Source organism: Akebia trifoliata, chromosome 10, assembly GCF_017979445.1.
Source record: "Akebia trifoliata isolate Shusen 1 chromosome 10, ASM1797944v1, whole genome shotgun sequence".
NCBI lineage: Eukaryota > Viridiplantae > Streptophyta > Magnoliopsida > Ranunculales > Lardizabalaceae > Akebia > Akebia trifoliata.
Genome location: NC_141384.1, coordinates 4,280,423 through 4,301,707, shown reverse-complemented (window position 1 = coordinate 4,301,707; position 21,285 = coordinate 4,280,423). Strand labels below are relative to the sequence as shown.

At 34.4% G+C, this 21,285-nt stretch overlaps 1 protein-coding gene across 1 annotated transcript; it reads right to left on the bottom strand.

Annotated features, from left to right (window-relative positions):
* Nucleotides 1–9,473: 9,473 nt before the first annotated feature.
* Nucleotides 9,474–19,842, bottom strand: LOC147392852 (exocyst complex component EXO84B-like). The gene is made up of 7 exons (XM_086455642.1): nucleotides 19,170–19,842; nucleotides 18,817–18,914; nucleotides 14,847–15,885; nucleotides 12,565–13,074; nucleotides 10,844–11,032; nucleotides 10,616–10,752; nucleotides 9,474–9,916 (listed from the first exon to the last, which is right to left on the bottom strand). The coding sequence occupies exons 1-7, from the start codon at nucleotides 19,332–19,334 to the stop codon at nucleotides 9,754–9,756; spliced, it is 2,301 nt and encodes a 766-aa protein (XP_086311768.1). The 5' UTR covers nucleotides 19,335–19,842; the 3' UTR covers nucleotides 9,474–9,753.
* Between the last annotated feature and the right edge of the window lie 1,443 nt (nucleotides 19,843–21,285).

Below are 21,285 nucleotides of genomic sequence, written 5' to 3'. Positions count from 1 at the left end.
CATAAGCAATATAAGAGGAGAACTTTTCTCTCTCTTGTCATTAATGAAAAAAAAATTGAAATTTCCTGATTAGATCACTTTATGATATTCAAAAAACATGATTCAATACCACAGTGCATTGTAAAAGATGAAATTCTATGATTAAAAAAAAAAAAAAAATCACCGATGAATTTTAATTTTGGATGCTAGGTGGCCATTTTCAATAACGTTGTTAAGCTCGAAAAACTTCATTTTTTTTACTATGAGTTTTTTCATGAAATCAAGAAGGTTGTGTGGTGTTTGATTGCCAATATGAAAATTCATGTGGATTCTACAATCCTTTTTAATATTTGAAATCTAAAAATTAAGATTTCTTAGTGTCAAAATTTCTCTCTTATTACTTATGTATCGCTGCCATGTGTCAAATGATGTTGGGTTGTGAGAAAACAATCACTCATGCTATCAATATGAGAAATTAGGTGGATGTCTGAAATATTATGGTATGTAAAAAATTAGCGTAAAATAACAAAGTTCACACGGTTCACTACTTTTCACAAATCAAGAGCGAATCGTACCGCAAGTTGGTTCGATTCAAACTAGTTCGTGATTATATTCTTCAATAATGAATTTGGTAAAACTTGATTGGATTAAATCTGAAATCCAATTCATTCAGGTTTCAATCAAGCATTAGGGTTCAATAAAGATCCAATAAAGACTTGATTGATAATTAATGGGATCAATGTTCAATTAACCATCTTGATCATCGTAACCAAGTTTGGATTCAGCAATTATGTGATTGGAGTTAATTTGGTTAGTTAGATGAATTCGAAAAAAATTTGAAAAATTTTGTTTCGGACTATGCAAATCGTGTTTTTGGGTTTCTTCATACCCTCTCTTTTTCTTGAGAGTTAAAGGTTGAAGTAAATAAAATTTTGACATTGAATGTTTAGAAAAAATTACAAAATTCAAGGATTAATTAATAAATCGTCCATTAATTCACTAGTTTATTTAGAAATTTTTATGAATTTCTTTAAGAGAACTTTGTGATGGGTCCCAATTTGATAATGTGTTTAAAAATAATATTATTAGTAAAAATATTACCTCACCCCCAAACTCAAATCTTGATAATGATCCCCCTCCTCTCATTCCTATAAAAACTCTCAAATTTCTTCAAACAATTCCTCACAAATTTCAAAAGACATTAATTTGATTGGTGACACATTGATATTATATTTAAGTACTTTGAATCAATGGTTAAGAGTAAATCATTAAAAATAATATCTATCTCTAGATCTGTTTTTTGATGGCCCTATAAATTAAGTAGACCTAAAAATTGGTCTACAAGACAGTGCATAATATATTGAGTCATGTTGGAGTAACATTGTGAGGGACATTTCTAACGTGGATGTGTATCATAACCATCAAGAGATCTCACTACCCTCACAATGTTATTTCAGCATTAGCCTAATATATTTTCAAGATTTAAGCTCACAAGTACAGCCAATTTGTGCTCTAGAGACGTGTCATTTTTTTAGCGTTTCTCATAATAATACGATGTGTAGGATTGATTGATATTAAAATTGGATTCGTTTTACCTAAAACATTGCTACATTTTCCAACTTTCTCGCGGAACGAATAGGTACAATGATTCTATCAAATTAAACTACGCACCCGGCGCATTATAGAACGTAGAGGAAGGAAACAAAAAAAGGAGGGAGATGCGACGAATATGACCCGAATACGAGCCAATTTCAAGTCAAACAAATAATCATATTTTTAACCTTTACCTTAAAATGTGGGAACCACAAAACCATAATACGGACAATCATGGTTTAGGCCTTTAGTGCTAAAATAAGCTGGTTGCGCCTTTTTCGGAACCATCGTGGATGACAGTGGGATCTATCTAATGTGAATCTGTGATAGTTTAACCCTTATGACCAATTTGTCCTCACAAAACTATGACAATGCCTCAAATGCCTTCTCCTAACCAATGACAAAATTGTAATATAACGAAAGTGCGCTCACAAATTCGTACAATTGGAGTGCCCTTAGTAAACGTTGGTGTGGCAATAGAAGCTCTCAAAATTTATATGGAAGAATGTTAAGAAAGAAATGTAATTGGTTTGTAGTTTTGGGGTTGGGTGAAATTGTGAAAAATAATGTTAAGAGGTGGATAATTAATTTTTCCAACGGTGGGTGAGAAATTGTTGTTACCCAAGATAGGAAAAATGAATTTCTAGGAAAATGACTTCCATTCACACCAGTGTAAATTGAATTTTTTTCCTCCATCACCTATCTAAAAAATGTAGGGTATTTTAAAAGCATCCCTTATAAAATTGATGATATTAGATTTACCCCTTGATAAATACAAGATTAAGTTTACCCCCTTAACCATAAATTAACATTATTTTTACTTCATGATTTAACAATGCAATTTTGATATTTTTCAAATTTTGATTTAATTAAAAAAATTAAAATTTCATCATTAAATCTTTAAGAAAACGAAACATACGATCAAGGCGTAAGCCTAATCTTACATTCTACAAAAGGGTAAACCTAATATCATCATAAATATAAATAATAAAGAAAAAAGAATTTTTAAGGAAAATATTTTCCCTTTGATTTACCATTAACAACATTCAATCTCTTTATTTTCTTTTCGTCTCACCTAAAATTTTCAACTCGTCTTCTGTTTCTCACGTTAAATTCAGAGGTTAATAATCATTTAAATTAAATTTTGGAGGTGCTCCCTACACTTGTATGAGGTGTTGTTTTGAAGAAACCTCCCCATTATATTACACATGGCATTTCTAAGGAGGTGTTTTAAATTTTGAAAGAAATATAGGAATATAAAATAAATTAAAAACACGACGTGTGCTGTAACGAGGAGGGCTCCTTCAAAGTCGGACTCGTTGATGAGTGATGATGTAGACTGAAAGGAAGGGAGAATGAACACTTGAGGGATAGTTTGGTAATTTAATCCTTCATAATCGAGCACGATTTCTTTGAATGAATATTGAGGTGAAGTTTGACCGTATTTTGTTTCTATCGGGTTGCTTAGGGCCCACAACTTTCATTGTCCTCCTAAGGAAATAGACATCCAACAACCAACACACTTTTCTAGCCTCAAACGACGTTTGACAATAGATGAGAATCATTTTCCTAGTGATATGTGCTTCATTTTGTTGACATCTCTAACATCTCTAAGAAATATGAGAGAAAAGTCGTGTCAAAATAGATCCCTAGGATATAGTTATGATCCCTAGAGAATGTGTGTTTTTTTTCTTCCATCCGACTTTACGTTTTACATGGAAGTTAAAAGAAGAGAGTTACTATTGACACTCTAACTTTTACTTATTACACCCTAATAAAAGATGGGTTATCTTAACGTGTGTCCTAAGGATCATTTTAAGCAACATTAAATACACCTTGGATTCTTAATAAAATTGTATATGTAGCCCAATATACAAAACGTGCAATGTAGACATTGTTTTTTTTAATAGAAAAGAGACATAGTAAAGAAAATAAGTTAATGATTGAGAATAAGCAACATTTAAGATCTAATAGAAGTTCTCGTGTTTTTCTTTTTTTATATGTTCGTTAGTTTTCAATTTTTGAATTTAAGATTTTGAAAGAACTTTGCTCATAGAAATCTTGGATCCACCAGTCACATGTACTCACATGTATTGAATGACATTCCTAATTTATAAAAGTATCCTTATTAATTACAAAACTACCCTTATATACTTGACGTGACAAGCACTGAGGCGTCTATGAGGAAAGATTCTGTAAGCAAAAAATAACTCTGAGATTTTGTGTGAGCCTATAAATAACTATTAAAATTGTTTGAATGAATGTTATAATGTTTTGTAATGTTGAGATTATAATTTGAGGTAAATCTTTGTAATGTTTGAAGAGTTTCATTGGGGTGTGATAAATAATTTAAGAAATTAGGGTGCTATTAACAGCTTTCTAAAATAATCTTAAGTAATTTTAAAATAATTTTATTATTTTAAAATTTATTATTTTTAATATTAATTTGCGCCATTTTGCATGAATCTCTGTAGGTCTGCCTAATGCCTATTAAAGGCATTAAAAACCCATGTGGGTGCCATATAAACAAATCAAGTCTACTCTTTAGTAGAGTTCAATATTATCTATGGCAAATTAGACTTTGAATCTTTCATATTTGGCATAATTCCATGTTGATCCCCTAATGATTTGAAAATTTTACTTACCTCCCTTGTACTTTACCTAAGGAGTTTTCTTACACCCCTTCCATCCATGCCGTCAATGCAAACAGTTAAAAAATATATTTATTTTTATTTTTATAAAGACTATTTTACCCATTTTAGAATGTTTACTTTTTGATATACAAAAAGAATAATAATGAAGTGGCCTCTAGCTTGAAGCTCATATTGCACTTTTTGACGTGAAAGTATCTGAGAATCATATATGCTTTTCATCGAGATACGAGTGAAAAAGCATCTATAGTTCCTATCCACTTTCATGTTAAGAAGTGCAATATGAGATTCTAGCTTAAAGTCACTCTAACATGACTCAAACAAAAATATCCCTAGGAAAATATGGGTTCATTCCCAAGACTGAATGCTTAGACGGGTGCACTCGAAAATATTGTTTTAAAATTTAAGGGGAAATAAAAGATAAAATGAGTGGGTAAAATGGTAAAACAACATCTGGATTTTAACACCGTCAAACAAAAGGGAAGGTAAGTGTAAGTATCAAAATATTAGGGGGTCAACATGGAATTATGCCAAATTATAGGTGGTCAAAGCTTAATTCACCCTATTATCCAATAATCAATTCTTCTTGATGATAAAATTCTATAATTCAACTCCATAATCAAAATCTAAAATTCAACGGTAGGATCGGTTCAAACTCCTAAACTAATTCTTCCATGATTGTATAATATTTTTATTACAACTGTAAGAACAAAATCATGTGAGCAATATTTTAATTTTTTATTTTAAAATTAATTTTTAGAAAGTGTATAACAAATAATATTATGGATTTTGAGTTCTATTATGAATACATCAGTAAGGCCGTTAGCTAGGGATGCCAATGGATTAGACCACCACCAAGATTCGATCAATTTCAATTTGATAACTTCGAAGTTGAATCAAGGATTTGATTTCCAGTAAGGATCCAATTTGATAGCCTATTGAATAAATTCTGGATCAATCATGTCCCAATCCAATAGGAATCAGATCCCATAAAATAAAAGAGAGTATATAAATTTTATTTGCTAAACATGTCAAAATCCAATACCCCAATTTGGTGTCGATTCTGGATCACTAACATCCCAACCTGAAGTTGGCACATCAACCCACGCCCACGCCCATGCCCAACCCAACCTCGGGCTTGAAATGCACAACCTGAACCCAACCCCGTTGTGTTAGTTAGGTCGTTTAGCTTAATTCACTCCCTGTTAATAATAGACAATTTACTAATGATAAGGGCTTATATACACCTAAGTAGTATGTAAAAGAGCTTAAAATTTACAATTATGTATCCTAAAAAAATGTTCTTCAAAATTTACAAATATAAAATTATAAGCTAATTTAAAAAAACACAAAGAAAATGATGATCAACCAAAGTAATCATCTTTGTACACTCTTAATCATAAATTTCCAACCAGACCAACATTTATATTGTATTTGTTTTTTTTTTTTGCTGAGTGTCATTTACATTGCATGACAATATAGAATTACATAAATAAAAATATTAATAATGTAGAAGGAAAAATCACTATCTTATCGAGACCTTACACATGTCCCGTTGAGAACAAGAATTGGAAAGTAGAAAAAAACGATTACGAAAGGTAAATGGTACACAGGATGAGTCAATAATTCAGCTTTGCCCATTAGAAGAGTAGGGTATGGATCGAAGTTTGCCTTGACTAACAGGGCATACCAAATTTGAATATCGGTGCGATTCTTTATGTCGCTCATCAAGTTTTGAAATTCTAGGAAGAATCTCACGATTCCTAGAATATTATAGAGAAGATTCCATTATCTGAGTAAGATTCTCATGATCGTGGGATCTTACAAGATCAAATCCCGAATAAAAGGGGTAGGATATATAATAGAGGAAAGATCAAAAAAAAAATGATCCTTCTTCAAGTGCTGGAGATTTAGAGAAAGATGAGCAATATCTTTTGGAGAATTCTAACTTGATCGTTGGAAAATTATTAGTAGGTACCACATCGGTGCTAACAGGAATAAAGAGCATCTTTAAAACAACAACAGAGTAAATCGAGGTAAAGCCCAAATCAACTTCTACAAATAACAAAGTAATTATTTATTAATGAAAATAATCTTTATTTTGAGATTTAGAAAACAAAATCATATATACTAAAGGGTTTGGGCAAATGTACGAGGCCTATGCCCAAACCCAATCTAATTTGAGTTGGGCATTTTTTTTCGTTGATCGAACCTGAGACTAAATACTAATTATAACAATGCCCAGACCTAACCTAAAGTCGGATTCAACCCAACAGGTTCGGATTTGATCCACCCAAGTTGCAGCCCTAATATATTCATGCTAAGAAGAATGTAAAGGAAACTAACGTACCATAAGGTTTGGTGGTTAAGAAGGAGACCCATGTGTGCCCAGTAGTAATGTGGGGTCCTTCTGCAAACAACAGATACAATCCTTGCAAGCTAACTGATGGAGAAGAAGTTTATGAGATATTAGTTGCCAATTAGGCTAACACAGTAGCCACTTGTCTACAAGTTTTATAATTTAGTTTAAGTGAAAATTAGAGTCATTTCATCTAATTTTTCAATCATTTGTATTCTCACAATTACAAATATATTTATATATTAATCATAATTAATTTGTACATTCACATAGGGATGACAACAGACGTGTGTGTGTGTGTACGTGTCTGCTTAAGGTTAAAAGTAGAGAAGTTGAAATTTAAAAAAAAAAAAAAATCTATAAAATCTTTTGAACTTATGAGAGTAGTTTTAACTTCTGTTTTTAGGTTTAGTTCGTTTAATTTGAAGTATTTTAATTTTATTTAAAACTTTACGTAAAATTTTAAATTCAAAGAAAATTATTTTAATTTTAAAAATATGATATTTGAATAAAAGAAAACTGCTATTTGCACCCCCAACTTTTACTTATCACACCCCAATTAAAGATTAAAAGACACCATTCATACTTTACAAAGGCTTGGCTCAAATTATAATCTCAACATATCAAAATATTATTACACTTGTTGAAACAATTTCAGTAGTTGTTTACAATTATGATTAGGATCATGTAAAATTTTAAACTCCAAAAATAAAAATCTAGTAAATAAAAAAATCGAGAGAGATCCTATTGGCACCTCAAGTTTTACTTATTCTCAATCATTCAGTTATTTTCTTTATTTTTAATTGGTTTGTAATAAGTAAAAGTTGGAGTGCCAATAACAGCTCTCAAAATAAAATTTGGAGAAGGGATTTAGGCTAATTTGGCATTTGGTAGACTTGGGATCGATGGTTTGAAAATTGAGGAGAGCAGTTTTCTGTGTAACTAAACCCCATGGTACCTCATTTTTAGGGAGATTTGTTCAGCTCAACAGCTGAGTCGAACTGAGCTACCACTCTACCTATGCTGCGTTTGGAAGCGCCGTGTGACGGCCAAATTCATCCGAAACACGCTTCTTTGTCGTAATTTCAGTGTTTGGCATTGTTAACGAGTCTTGTTAGCTGCCGATTCATTCATAAAAATTAGCCGAATCCGTCGACTACCAACACTTCAACGAGGCTCAGTAAAGGTTTCGCAAAAACAGGGTAGAAAGTTGGCGCCATCTCTCTTTTTCTTTCTCTCTCTCTCTCTCTCTCTCTCTCTCTCTCTCTCTCTCTCTCTCTCTCTCTCTCAACTCTTGTTTCCAATTTTGGCAATGCTCTCATCTGTTAATTCAAGAGGAAGTTAAAGAAGAAGAGAGTTTTGGAAGTGCCTCCAAAAATCAGATATGTTATCAATGGCATTGTCGCTGTTTCGCTTGAGAATATAGAAGAACCTCTAAAAGGTTTCATCTGAGAGTTTGATAAGGGGGTTTCACCATTGGGTTGATCTTTTAGTCATTTTGATTCATTTTTTGAGAAGCACATAAAGTCAAGGAAAGATTTACAGGTTGAGAAAACGTTTTGGTAGCCCTCTCTGCAGCAGAAAGAATGATTTTCTGTGTTGTTTGAGAGTCGCTATGGCCACACCAATTTTTACTGGTGTTACATGGGTTTGTGTTTTTGTAAAAAAAAAATAAAAAAAATAAAAAAAAAAAAGAGAAAGATGAGTTGAAAGTAGTACGTTTTGTATTGCTGGCAGCAATGTGTATAAAGAAAACTTTTTTGAATTGTAAGTAGATGACAGCAACATATATATTTAAATTTTTTTTTTTTTTTGGAATGTATGTAGTGGCAGCAACATAAAAAAGAAAAAAAATTCTAAGATGTGTATTGCTGGTTGCAATATACATATAAATTTTTTTGTTTTTGAGGATTGTTCCTCTATTTTTTTTAATGTTCCTTTTTAAATTTCCAGTAGACAATTGCATAGATGGACAAACTTCCACTGATTTTTCTCAATTGAAAAACTAATAGCTTTGCTTTGTTGAAATGGGAGAGATTTCAAAGTTATCTTGCATGCCCATCTCTCCCTTTGTTGGTTTTTTTTTTTTTCTTATTTGTTAGGCTTTTGAGCTTTGTATCTTAGGAGAAGATAGTTACTTATCCCCTTAAGTAGAGGAGATTACACTAAAAAGAGGAGGAGCTATGGAAAGAGCGTTGCTTATAAAAGACGAAGAAGCCATAAGGAAAGGGCTTTTTGGGTGGGAAAGAGAACCTCATAATATTTATATACTGCATATTCATCTAATTTGAATGTCCGAGAGTTTTTTGGCAGATACTATATTAATTCCCCAACTCAACGAAGAAAAAGATCACACAATTAAAGTTATAGTGAGCTCAGATCCTTACCCCTTACAGTAACCATGTCGGAGAAACAGTACTTTATGTACCGAACTAAGGGATTATCATTTCGTAAAAACAACTTTCAAAATAAAAGATTAATTAATATATTTAACCTTCTTAAAGCAAAAAAAAAATATATATGCTCCTACTTATATTTTGTGAGATCCACTAATAAAATAAGACATCTGCTATTGGCACCCCCCAACATTTACTTATTACACCCCAATTTCTTAAATTATTTATCACCCTAATTAAAGATTAAAACACTCTTACAAAATTAATCTCAGTAGTTGTTTGCAATTATGATTAGAGTCATAAAATCATAAAACCCAAAAAAGAAATCTAGCAAAGAAAATAAAAAAGAGAACTTGCATTGGCAGCCCAACTTTTACTTATTCTCAACCATCCAAATAGTCAATGATCATTTGTTAAAAATAAAGGATCATAATTGATGATCAGAGATCAACCATCACTTGAAAATGAAATGTAGAAACTTAAAGCAAGTTTAAATAAGCTCAAAGACATAAGAAATGTTAAATTAAATGTGGTTGAGAAATCTAAAATGATCCCCTTGGCCAAAAGCAATGAAAGAATGGTACAATCCAGAGTAACATTGTCATCATTTACAAGCTACACATCAAACCCTATAGAAATGCAGTTTTTCTTTCTCTGTAAAGAAAAATGAATGAAAAAGAAATACCAACTATTTATACAAAGATTTTGGAGGCAGAAGCATCGAGACTATAATGACTGCCCGGTTCCGCTCGTTTCTCTTAACAGAAATCAAACACTAGGAACTCCCATGAGATCTGACAGAAGAAATTGAATGTGCTGAGACAGAAGTGGTTGGACTATGGAGCTCACGGTCTCCATTCATTGTTTTTGCTTTTCCAGTCAATCTCTCTATAGCTCCTTCAGAAATCTCGATAAACCATTCATCTGATGGTAGTACACTGTCAAACAAACGTAGATTCTTAATTTACAGAACCAAATGGGAATAATGGGAAGATCACATATTATGTTCTTGTAGAACTCTATTCTGTCCTCAGAGTGAAAGCTCTTGAGCATTATCGTCCATGGACATAATTTTATTGCATTTCCACGTCTTTTGCATTGTAATCGAACTATTGGACCCCTATGGTTCTTTTAGAGAACAGTTGGGAGGGTATAAAGCAAAGGTTTGGTTCACCAATTCGTCTCTACAGTACCCACTGTATGCTTTAGTTACTTAAACTCATGGTTTCAAAGCTCAGTGGTTTGATGTCTCGTCTCATCCATGGATGAGTCATCTTGTCTCACAGACAAGATAAATCATTCTTCTTGGTTTACAATTATTTATTAAAATATATTTACATATAATAATTATAATTTTTTTTTATTTATAAAATAAGGTAAATTATAAGATCATTAGTCACAAGATCACTCTTTTATTTAAATAAATAAAAAATCCATGTTGACTTGGCTGAGATTTTCAAAATATCATCCAAGTAAATCTCGTTTGTCTTGTGAGATTAGTATGAAGCCTGAGACACGGTGTAAATCCGTCTCGTTAGTGGAAGATACCGAGATGACTCAGGTGAGTCATCCCGGTCTCAGGCGAGATTTGAAACCGTGCTGACAAATTATTAACCAACGAAAGCTATTAGCATTACCTGTATGGATCCATTCCAGTAGTAGCAAACACTTCCATTGATCTGGATATGATGTCACTGATTACTTGATGCAAATTTCGAGATAAGTACCGCCCTTGAGACGAAAAATGAATCACAAACTTCATATCCAGATAAAACTGCACAGAACCCAAGAAGTAAATAAAAGGTTTTTTTTTTTCTGTAAAACAAATGCAGAGCAGAAATTAGTGAAGAGCAACACTCAAGTACCTGCTGAAGACCAAGGGCACCCAACGGTCTCGGCCCTTCTTCAATGTCGTCCCAGAAACTTTGGTCATTTGAAAGATATAAGATGACAGTCTCTGTGAGTCTCATCAATAATAGGGTAGCAAATCTTTCCCTCCCTACAAACATATCTGCTGCTATGCTTGCCATTCTGTTCAGTTTTGCAAAAAGTTCCTGAATAGTGATGTAAGAACAAACGATAAGAAGTTTACAGCAAAAAAATCCAATAAAGAAAAAATAATAATAATCCGAACAAGGTTTGCATAAAGACCATTACTTATAGTCAATAAAGAAAAAATAATAATAATTGTTATAGACTACCCCTTGAAATATATTATTAGATTTGTAGTTTTCTAAATCTAAGGAGTAAAATCAGTAAAGGAAGGCAGTGAACTGGAACCTATGCTCCCCAAATACTTGACAAATGGGTTCTGCATCCATGTCTTTAGCCTAAGATACAATAATAACCTACCATATCTGCAGTGTATCCTTGACTTCATTACAGTTTTCAAGAGCCTAGCCATCATCTGCATACAGATGGCCAGACTGAAGTTGTGAATCGAAGTTTGGGTAATCAAAATTAATTTTGATACAGATGCTTTGTTTCTCTTTGGGCCTGGCCAAGATAGGCAGTGTATTTAGAAGTAACAGCGGTGAAACAGTTAATCCTCCCCTAGCTGTATAAATGTGGTCAAGTCAAATGAAACCAAAAGGATATCTTCACAATGACAATTTTGAAGGACCTACCGGGAATGAAGGGAATTCTTTGAACGGTATTATCATTTGAGCACAAAGTTTTAGAGAAAGCCCAATGAGATTCGCTATCAGTACCAAGATAGATCACATCAAGAATGCGATAGAGAGTAGTAGACCCTCATATTTATCACATGTTAAGGAGAGCAAACAACATATCCGATACAGTCACATGTTAGTAGATTCATTATTTACCCTCACCATAAGTTTCCTGTTGTTGATGTTTGGGCCCAAGGGTCTCGTTTGAATTAGGCTTTTTACCTGGTTAGTAAGTCTGGAAAAAATCTTTGACCATGGATAATATCATTGCCCGGGGTATTGTTTCCTTTGTAAAGATAGTGGTGAATCTGTAAATTACTTGCTTACCATTGTGATTTTGCTTATGTTGTCTGGTATCATTTCATTTCCTTAATTTCAGTTGGTTCTTTTAAAAATTAGCTATCTCCTCTGTTTAATGGTTGGTTGATTATGTCCCTAAACTGGAGAGGAACAATCTTATGGAGCTTCCATAGCCCTTCTAATAAAATCTTTATACCTATAAAAAAATTACCAAAAATATTCAAAAAATAAATAAATAAAACATACAAGTAAATCGAGGATGGATGTGGCCAGCAGAAATGACTTTGTCAAGGAATCTATCTTCAGTTAATTTCAGTAACAAATAAATTTGGTCCAAAAGTGCATGAGCTACACATACCAAAATCAATACAAGATTTATAGCATTAACAAGATACAACAATAAAAAGAAAACGTGACTCTATTTCCACGTTAATCAAATTGTATGCTCTCAAATAGTTCAATGTCGAAACTACAAACATTGAAGAATAGAAAATAGTGAGCACCAAACATTTGAAGTTTAGTCATTATAAGACAATTTCAATTGCCCTAAGGTCCAAATGTGATGAATGTAAAGAGAAAAATCTATCTCATAAACAGTGGATTGTTTGGGATACCTGAAATATTGGAGAAGGAAACCACTCAGGCTCATCTACATTTCCATCCATATTTATGTACATGTCAGCACTAAGATGGGTATCTCCATCTTCTGTGAATATGAGATCGAGAGCATGCTGTTGGCAGAAACTATTTTTTAATCTATCAGCAGAGCGTTGGAGTCGTCTCTTCCATTCTCTTTGCTCAGGATGACGGTTCTGAGTATCTGAAGCTCTTCTATGGAGATCATCCTTGACACTAGCCTGGTTTAGTGGGGAAAGCTTCAGGGCAGCACGTGGGAGTAACTCCTCAGCTAATAAAGATGCATTTGCTAGCAAAGCCATCTGTTGGGTTTCAGTCTCAGCAATACGAACAATTTTATTTTCTTCCGAGTTTCCTTCATCTTCCATTGAACCTGGTAATGCATTTATGAGCAAGCTTACGTATGAATTGAATACTTGAAACAGACCTTCCAATGTGTGACCTCCTAATTGCATACTCAAGAGTGGTCCCACATCCTCGAAGAAATCCTGCAATTGGAACATGAAGCGAAATGAATAAAGAGGAAAAGCTTATGAACAGGTAAGGAATGACATACTATATAATCCCAAATTTCAAGAGAAAAGATCTCTAGAGGCTTAAAAACCCCCATAAAACCACATAGGATTTTGAGATACATGCATTGCTATCAAATATTTTGTAAAGGAGGATTATCAAAATATAAAATACCTAATTGAACTTAATATGTCATAATATGGAACAACCCCCTGCCTTCACCTGCTTTACCTATCTAAAAAAGGAATATAAACATGAAAAATCTAGGCCAACAACACAACCTTAAGCTTTAACACTTGAAAAGACAAATCAAGGAAACAAGACCAACTGAAAATGAGAAGGGGCCATACAGAAATGAGAGAAATTTTAAATAAAATGTAATTACTTATGGGATCATGCATTCAGTTAGGTAACAACATTCTAAACACTGCTGATATTATATTGTAATGCGTGAAATAAAGAATTTGCTTTCAAACGTGATTGAGAGAGACTGTTGGAGCATAAGCCGGAACCACTCACCTGTTCATGTCCTTGTAAGCAACAAAACATGAATACAGGCTGATTTAACACTAAGAAATGAAGAAAAAATGCTATTAATTTTTCAATCAATATCTACATCTTTCAGCTTCTACATGACAAGGAAATGGACACATGTTGATGTCTGACAAGCTTCAGAAATCTTGAAAAGCATCCATACATGTATTAATTATTATAATAATGTAATGTTTCAGATTATAAGGTTTCCTAAAATAAAAATAAGGAAAAATATGGAGAAAAGTAAAAGAAGACATTCTACTTGTCATGCAATAACTTAACAAATATAAGTAGAACGGTAAGAAGGATGATCTTTTTTTTTTATGAATGAAGATATCTTTATTAAAAAGGGAATGGTAGAGAACTAGAGATGACCAACCTGAGGGGAAATTTACAGGAAAAAGGACAAAAAGAACAAGAACAAGAAGCAAAGATCAAGAACTCCCCAAACGATTACAAACCCAATAGAATATGAAGGATACACACCAGCTCCCTTCTAGTTTTACTTCATTTTATGAGAAATAATCAAATAAAGGGTCATGCTATCTTAGATGTTAGGATGCGGTTTGGGATGAGACATAACATGTCTATATTGATATGTGACAAGGCAAAAGGAACTAAATCTACCATGACGTTGTATATGGTACCGCCATTTGGAAAAAATACATCCTTTAGATAATAAAACAATCTCACCTCAGTTCTAATCAAGTAACGGAACGAGTTCAAATCCATCCAATAGATTATAATGGTAGCAACTAGCAACAGTAAAATATGAATATATGATACAATAAAACACAACGGTGGGTCCCACTCCAGCTACAGCGGAGTGGGATCCACACTACCCCACTTCATTGCCTTTCCTCTTTATCCCCTTCAACTTTATTGCCCCCCAACCCCACATTTTCAATAACATCCCTCAATTTTTACTATTTTTCCTCTTTTACCCCTTTTTTAATAACACGCTATAACTTTACTACATTCTCTTTTACCTCTTTAACCCCAAAGAGGATACTTGTGCTGTAGGCATGGGCAAACTCTAGTATATGATATAGAGGGTGCCCGCTTGCTAAATTGGTAAAAGTTAGTGAGTGTTGATACCACGACCTGGGTTTCAAAGCATACCTTCACCTACTATATATATATAAGTGACCAATTAATGATACTAATTCCCATAAAAGCAGATATGCATCTTTAGCAGAAAACAATCACTCACCTGGACCATCGAATTGAACCGAAGGGCACTGCTAGAAAGTTTATGGTGAAATGTCTTTACAGAACCAAGAGACATATTTGAAGATCTACCAGATTGAGGATACGCAAGCACCCAATCATCAGCAGCGGCTAGTGCAGCGGTGCTCTCTTCAATTCGTTTTAAATTAGCATTCAATGCTTGCTCAACGCTAGGCCTAAAAAGTTTCAAAAGCACCGGACAAAGTGCCAAGCCCCGAGCTTCCAGCAAAGAACAATGACCTAAGGCTATCTGCACACATTCTGCAGCAGCCCTTAAACCTCCAGCAGCGGCCGATGAGGCTAATGCATGTCTCTTCACAAGAAGGGCAAAAGACTCTGTCTGCTTCGTAGCCCAAATGACAAGCTCAGATGCATATGCTGTCTCCTTACCAAAAACAGCAGAAGAATCACTAGCGGCTTGAGCAATGGCCGAGAAAACTAGCTGTGAGAGGGCAGCAGTATATGCTCCTCCATATGAAGTGCTTGATGGACGAAGACTTCGCATGTTATATTGAAACCTTTGGAGATGTGCATTAAGCAGCAATTCATGAGCACGGGGACCGTCTCCAAGTCTTTTAAGAGCTGAAACAGCAGCACGAAGTTCAAGACCACAGGTAGAAGGTTGGCACACAGCGTCGGATAGCTGGTCGGCTAATTTCTGTCTGCGTTCAGTAATAGCAGACTGTAGTGAGATAAGTGCTGTAGGGCTCAATGTTTTGTTTTCTTTTGCTTCTGCAGCTAATTGTTCTCCTTCATCAAGGGCAGCTAAAGCTTCGTCCACTCTCCTCTCAGCTAACAAAACATCAAGTATGTCAGGGAACTCTACTGACCACTTTTCTATGTCAGAAGTTTCTGTGTCCTCAGACTTAGATACATCATGTGATCTGGAACCTTCGGGTATGATAGAGAAGGAATCAATGTGAACTCCTTCGGATAAACCATGGATTAGAGTTGCCTGCGTAGATAGCAGATTTCTAATGGAAAGAAGCTCTCCCTCTAGATCTGATATCTCCTTTGACGTGCTGTCAAATACAAAGAATACATATTACACAACGTATAAATGTCATAAATCACAACACATCACACAAAAATCGCAATAATTGTTCAGAAGCTTAAGCTCCATTTGTGTAGCAGATAATTTTACACTCCAGATGCAAATTTTACAGACATCAGAAAACCATGAGTTTGTTTCATCGAGAAACACTGAATTTGTGGAAATTTTATATGCCAAAGACCCTAAATCTGGAAAAACAGCGTACTAGATTTCAGACTGTCAGTTTTCCAAGAAAATAATGACACCATTTTCACCTTTGATCTCTCATTCTCTACTTTTCTTCAACCCCCACCCCTACAACACTTCTCTCAACCACCACAATTGCCACCATGTCACATCGCTGCTGCCACGACGACCACCACCGCCAATGTCACCAAGTAGTTGCTACTTCTACTACCACTATCACTACTACCACCGTGACCAACACTATTGGCACTTTCCATATAACCACCATTGCCACCGCATCACGCTCTACAACCACAACCACCAACATTTAACCTCAACCACTTCCACCACAACCATCAAGGTAGTCGTTGACTCCACCACCATCTCCGCCATGACCATTACCATACCAACTCCAGAAATAGCACCACAACCATTGCCGCCACAACCACCACCACTATCAGAACAACTCCACTAATAGTTTGACAAAATCTTGAGCTATCAAGTTGTTTCCATGATTCAAAACTAGAAGGAACTTTTTCTAAGGCAGTTTCGATATATAAGTTATCTTGCATTATATTTTTTCTTTTCTCGATCGCAAAAAAATGGTAACCGGAGTGGATTTCATTAGGGAATGTTATGTATCTGTGTACAAATAAAAATATACTCGTCTTCCTAAATTTCCTATAATGGTGATGTTTACTACAGATAATATCATGCATTTAGTCAACAATTGTTTATATATATATAAGTGTAAAATTTTATTAGAAAAAAGATAAAGAGTAATGGAGGCTAAGAGAGTCCCCCAATACAGAAATAAACAAAAGAAAAAAACAAAGGAAAAAAAAAAACCAAAATAAAGAGAAGCCCCAGAAACTACGCTTCACAAAGCGCATTCCATCTAAATACAAAATCCTCAAACGATACCCCAACAAAGTCACTACTCAGCTTGGACCAAAAGTAGATAAGGCCCAATATCTCCAGAAACACTGCTTGGGGAGTACTTTCCTTTCCCTGGAACACCCTTTTATTTCTCTCTTTCCAAAGATCCCACCAAGTGGCTGAAGGAAGAATAGCCTAGATATGTCTTTTTCTGTAGGAGAATACATTATGCGTCCACCCTTCCAAGAGAGAAAAGAAAGCTCAAGCGAAAACCTAACCTACCTGGAAGAGAATTAAAAAGCACATCTAAATTTCTCTAGAGAATGAAAAATGAATTAAAATGTGATTAACAAATTTTCCAGCTCTCTTGCAGAGAAAGCAAAAGTTCAAATGTATCCACCCTCGTAAAATTGAATTATCCAAGGTTAGGATCCTCCCAAGGGAAGCAAGCCACATGAAGAAGGAAACCTTGGATGGGACAATGGCAGACCATATGATAGATTCTAAGAAAGATAATCATAAGAAGGGAACAAGGATTTATAAAAAAACGAACGGAGAATCTCTTATCCTCACCCTTGGTCCATTCTCTTCTATCCTGCTCATTCTCCCTGATTTTGTGAGAACTTAGGAGATCTAGAAGGGATGTCACCTGGGTTATTTCCCGGTCATTAAGATTTCTGCTCAAGCTCAAGTCCCAAGAGTAAGTACTTCCATTGCCAATTAGACAATTTTGCATCGTACTATTCTTTTTCAAGGAGCAAGTGAATAAAGATGGATATTGAGTTGACAGAGCAGAATTACCACACCACCTGTCCTCCCACAATATAATCTTATCACCTAACACCACTTTGAAACTACCCCCCCCCCTGTCAAATTGATCGGCAACCTTGAGGATTCCTTTCCAAACACTACAGCCATAGGATCCTTTTGCCTCTCCATTATGCCAACCAAGCCTCTTTTCTCCATATTTAGCCCGAACCACCCTCCCTCACAAACTCCCCTTCCATACAAACTTGCCCAAGAGGTCTCTATTTGTTAACCTATAATCCCCATACCTCCATTTTTCTTTGGAGTGCATATCAATATCCAAGTAATGAAAGGGGTAATATCTACAATGATAATGAACTAATAATGATATAATTTCTTCATTAAGTTGAACTTGTTTCTTTGAGAGATAAAGAATTTTAGAAAATTATCTAAGCAAGAAAGTTAATGAAGTTAACTTTAAGTTGATTATTATGCAAACTTTGTCGGAAACATATTTGCTGTCAGCAACATGAATTCTGTAAAAAAATAAAAAATAGAAATAGAACAATCTTATTATTCTACAACACCTTTCAATGTTGGGGCACAAATTAATTTTTATGATTATTACTATATCCATTTAACAAATCCAAGTCAGTCTAGGCTAGATTTTTGTTAAGAATTTCAGGCATTTCATCCCAGTTCCTTAATGTATAATCAAGTCTTCAGTATCACCAAATTCATAGCAAGTTGATGATCGATAAATGATTTAAGGGGATCAACTCATAATAATTCACATGAATAAAATAGGTCTCTAGAAACACGAATAATTATACGAAATACAGCTGAATAAAATAGCTTTCAAACAAAGGATCAAATTTTGACTAGAAATTAACAGCTGACACAATATGAAGGAAATATAAGTTATTTAACAAAGATAATTAGTAACGAAATGGGGTTAATTAACTAACTGCAGGGCATATGAATTATAAAGAATTAGTCGATGTAATAAATAAAATAACTCAAACAAGAAATCAAAATTATGGATAATAGAGAAGAACCAGATCGGATCTAACAATCATTAAGCACACATAAGTGACAGTTCCCTCACCGGATGAAGGCTGTGTAGTTAGCGTAAACACTTCTACGCAATTCCTCAGCTGAAGCCTTCTTCAAATCCAGAAGATAGGAGCACACTTGCCTTATTTCCTGTATTTATAGATTTTTCAAAATAAAATTTTAATTTGTTCTGCTTTTTCCACAGAATAAAAAAGCTGAATAATGCAAAATAATGATGCTTAATATCATGCTCAAAAGACATCGACAGATCACAAAAAAAAAAAAACCCTTGAAACCATCAATCAAACCAAGAACTAAATTCGGTGGAGATATATTCTCAATAAATCGAATCTAAAAAAATATAATTCAATCTTCTAACTTAAGTTGAGGGAAACAAAATCAAACCTTCTCATTCAAGGATTGACATTTGGACTGTACAAAAGATTCTGGATCGAAACTGTCAGACTTGAAGACGTTGAGATTGTCCTCGATCCGAGATCCGTTCTCCAATGCGTTTCCTTTCGTAGTTGCCACGGCCGACCTCGATCGAGACGACTTCGCAGACGCCATAGATCTTTCAGATTCTCGGATCGAACACAATTTTATGATCCGAGAAGAATCAAGTTATACACGAATTAAGGTTTAACAAATATTTAGAACGAAGACATTCAAAGTTCTGATCACGTCTTCGATCTTTGAGATCTGAGAACCAAGATCACTGAGAGAACTAGGGTTTCAGATCCATCTCGATAACGATAACTAGCTATCCGCCATTATTGAAGGATGAGTATAGGAACTATAGAAGAGTCTCAACGAAGAACAGCGGATCCTTAAGAACGCGTGTGTACAGAAGAGAGAGAAAGCTCGGCCGCCATTACAGAAGTCTCTCTCATGAAATTTTTTTTGACTTGGTTTTACATAGAAGAAGTAAGAAAGAAAGAACAACACGGGAAAACGACTGGAGGGACTAAATGTTCTGAGTCTCCTCACGAAACAGCAACCCAAAGATTTAGCTTTTATTTGGTAGATAGATTGCAATTGTTAGAGGGAAGAAGCAGGTGGAGACAGTCGTGGAGATGGTTATTTTAGGCTGTCACTTCAGGCTTTAAACCCCGTAGAGATATCTCTTTCCATGTGGATTGATGACGTGGAAAATCAATTTCACTATGTGGACTTTTTAGTCCACGTCATATCCTTCATCTACTATATTGAATGAGTCATATTTTCTTACTCCCTCTGACCTAATCCCCCATTCTCTCTGCACGTGACATGTGCTAGAGTCATAGTTTCCTCAAGATACACATATGCACATCTTCATAAGTAGAATAATGATTTTCTGACTCCCCCACTTCTGACATATTCTCCAGACGTGACATTTGCTAGAACCATCGATTTTTCTCGGAGTACACAATTGTACATAGTTATGGGGATATGTTATTGTGTATCCCGATGAAATCTATGGTTCTAGCACATGCCATATCAGAGAGTGTGGGAGAGTATGTTATTAGGGGAGTCAAAAAATCACGACTCTCATAAATATGTGCAATTGTATATTTTGTGGATAAAAAATCTAAAGGTTCTAGCACATGCCACGTCAAGAGAGTATGAGATAGTATGTTAGAAGGGTTTGTCCAAAAATCATTATTCATATTGAATAGTGGAGCCCTTTCTTTACTAACATTGTAAGATCTTGAGTCTTACTAAGGGTAATTTTGCTCAAATGGATTACCACGTCAGAAAAATCCAATGCCATATCCTTCTTAAGTTTTATTGAAAACTCAGATCCCCACCTCCACAAAAAAATATAAATAAATAAAAAAAACTCAAACAAACAATTTATTTTGAACTAGATCCAAGATTTTGGAAATTGACTACTATCGAACTTCCACATAACTCCTAAACTTAAAAATGAAATAAAACGGTGAAAAAAAAAATTATATATATATCTTTAAATTCATAGAATTGTGTCCTCTACAACCTTGAAACATCATATCATGTGTTTTTTTTATGTGAAGAGATCAACCCAAAGCCCTTAACAAGGGTGAAATCCTTACTTAGTAAGGCCTAGGGGACTCTATTGAATACTAGAGTGCTTATGGCCCGACATCTTTTTTAGGGTTTAGAGGGTAAATGTGAAAATAAAATAAAGTTGTAAGATATTATTTTGGGCTTGGTCTAAAGATTTGAAAATCTACCAAACATTTACCAAATTCCCAACTTTAAAATAAAAATTTTAAGGTCAAAAATAATTTTTTTTTGAAATTTTTATTTTTTTCCAAAATTCATAGAATTTTGTCCTTGACCTTGAAGCATCGAATCATGGTTTTGGACGCCACAAGTTAAGCCCACTGACCGTTAGTGAGGGTGAAATCCTTACCTAGTAAGACTAGTCGGACTCTAAAAGATTTCAAAGATAGTTATCATGTTCAATATTGATGGATTAAAAGAGAGATTCTATTGCCACACTAACTTTTTCTAACACCACCCCAATTCAGATGCAAATCACCAAGGGATTTTTTTC

What these genes read in the sequence shown, in the direction of transcription:
- LOC147392852 (XM_086455642.1), bottom strand. Translation starts at nt 19,334, where the DNA reads ATGGCGTCTGCGAAGTCGTCTCGATCGAGGTCGGCCGTGGCAACTACG. An exon ending in TTCCTTCTCCAATATTTCAG is followed by an intron (nt 11,033 to 12,564) that starts GTATCCCAAACA and finishes ATCACTATTCAG; the next exon opens with GAACTTTTTGCAAAACTGAA. An exon ending in GTGCCCTTGGTCTTCAGCAG is followed by an intron (nt 10,753 to 10,843) that starts GTACTTGAGTGT and finishes GGTTCTGTGCAG; the next exon opens with TTTTATCTGGATATGAAGTT.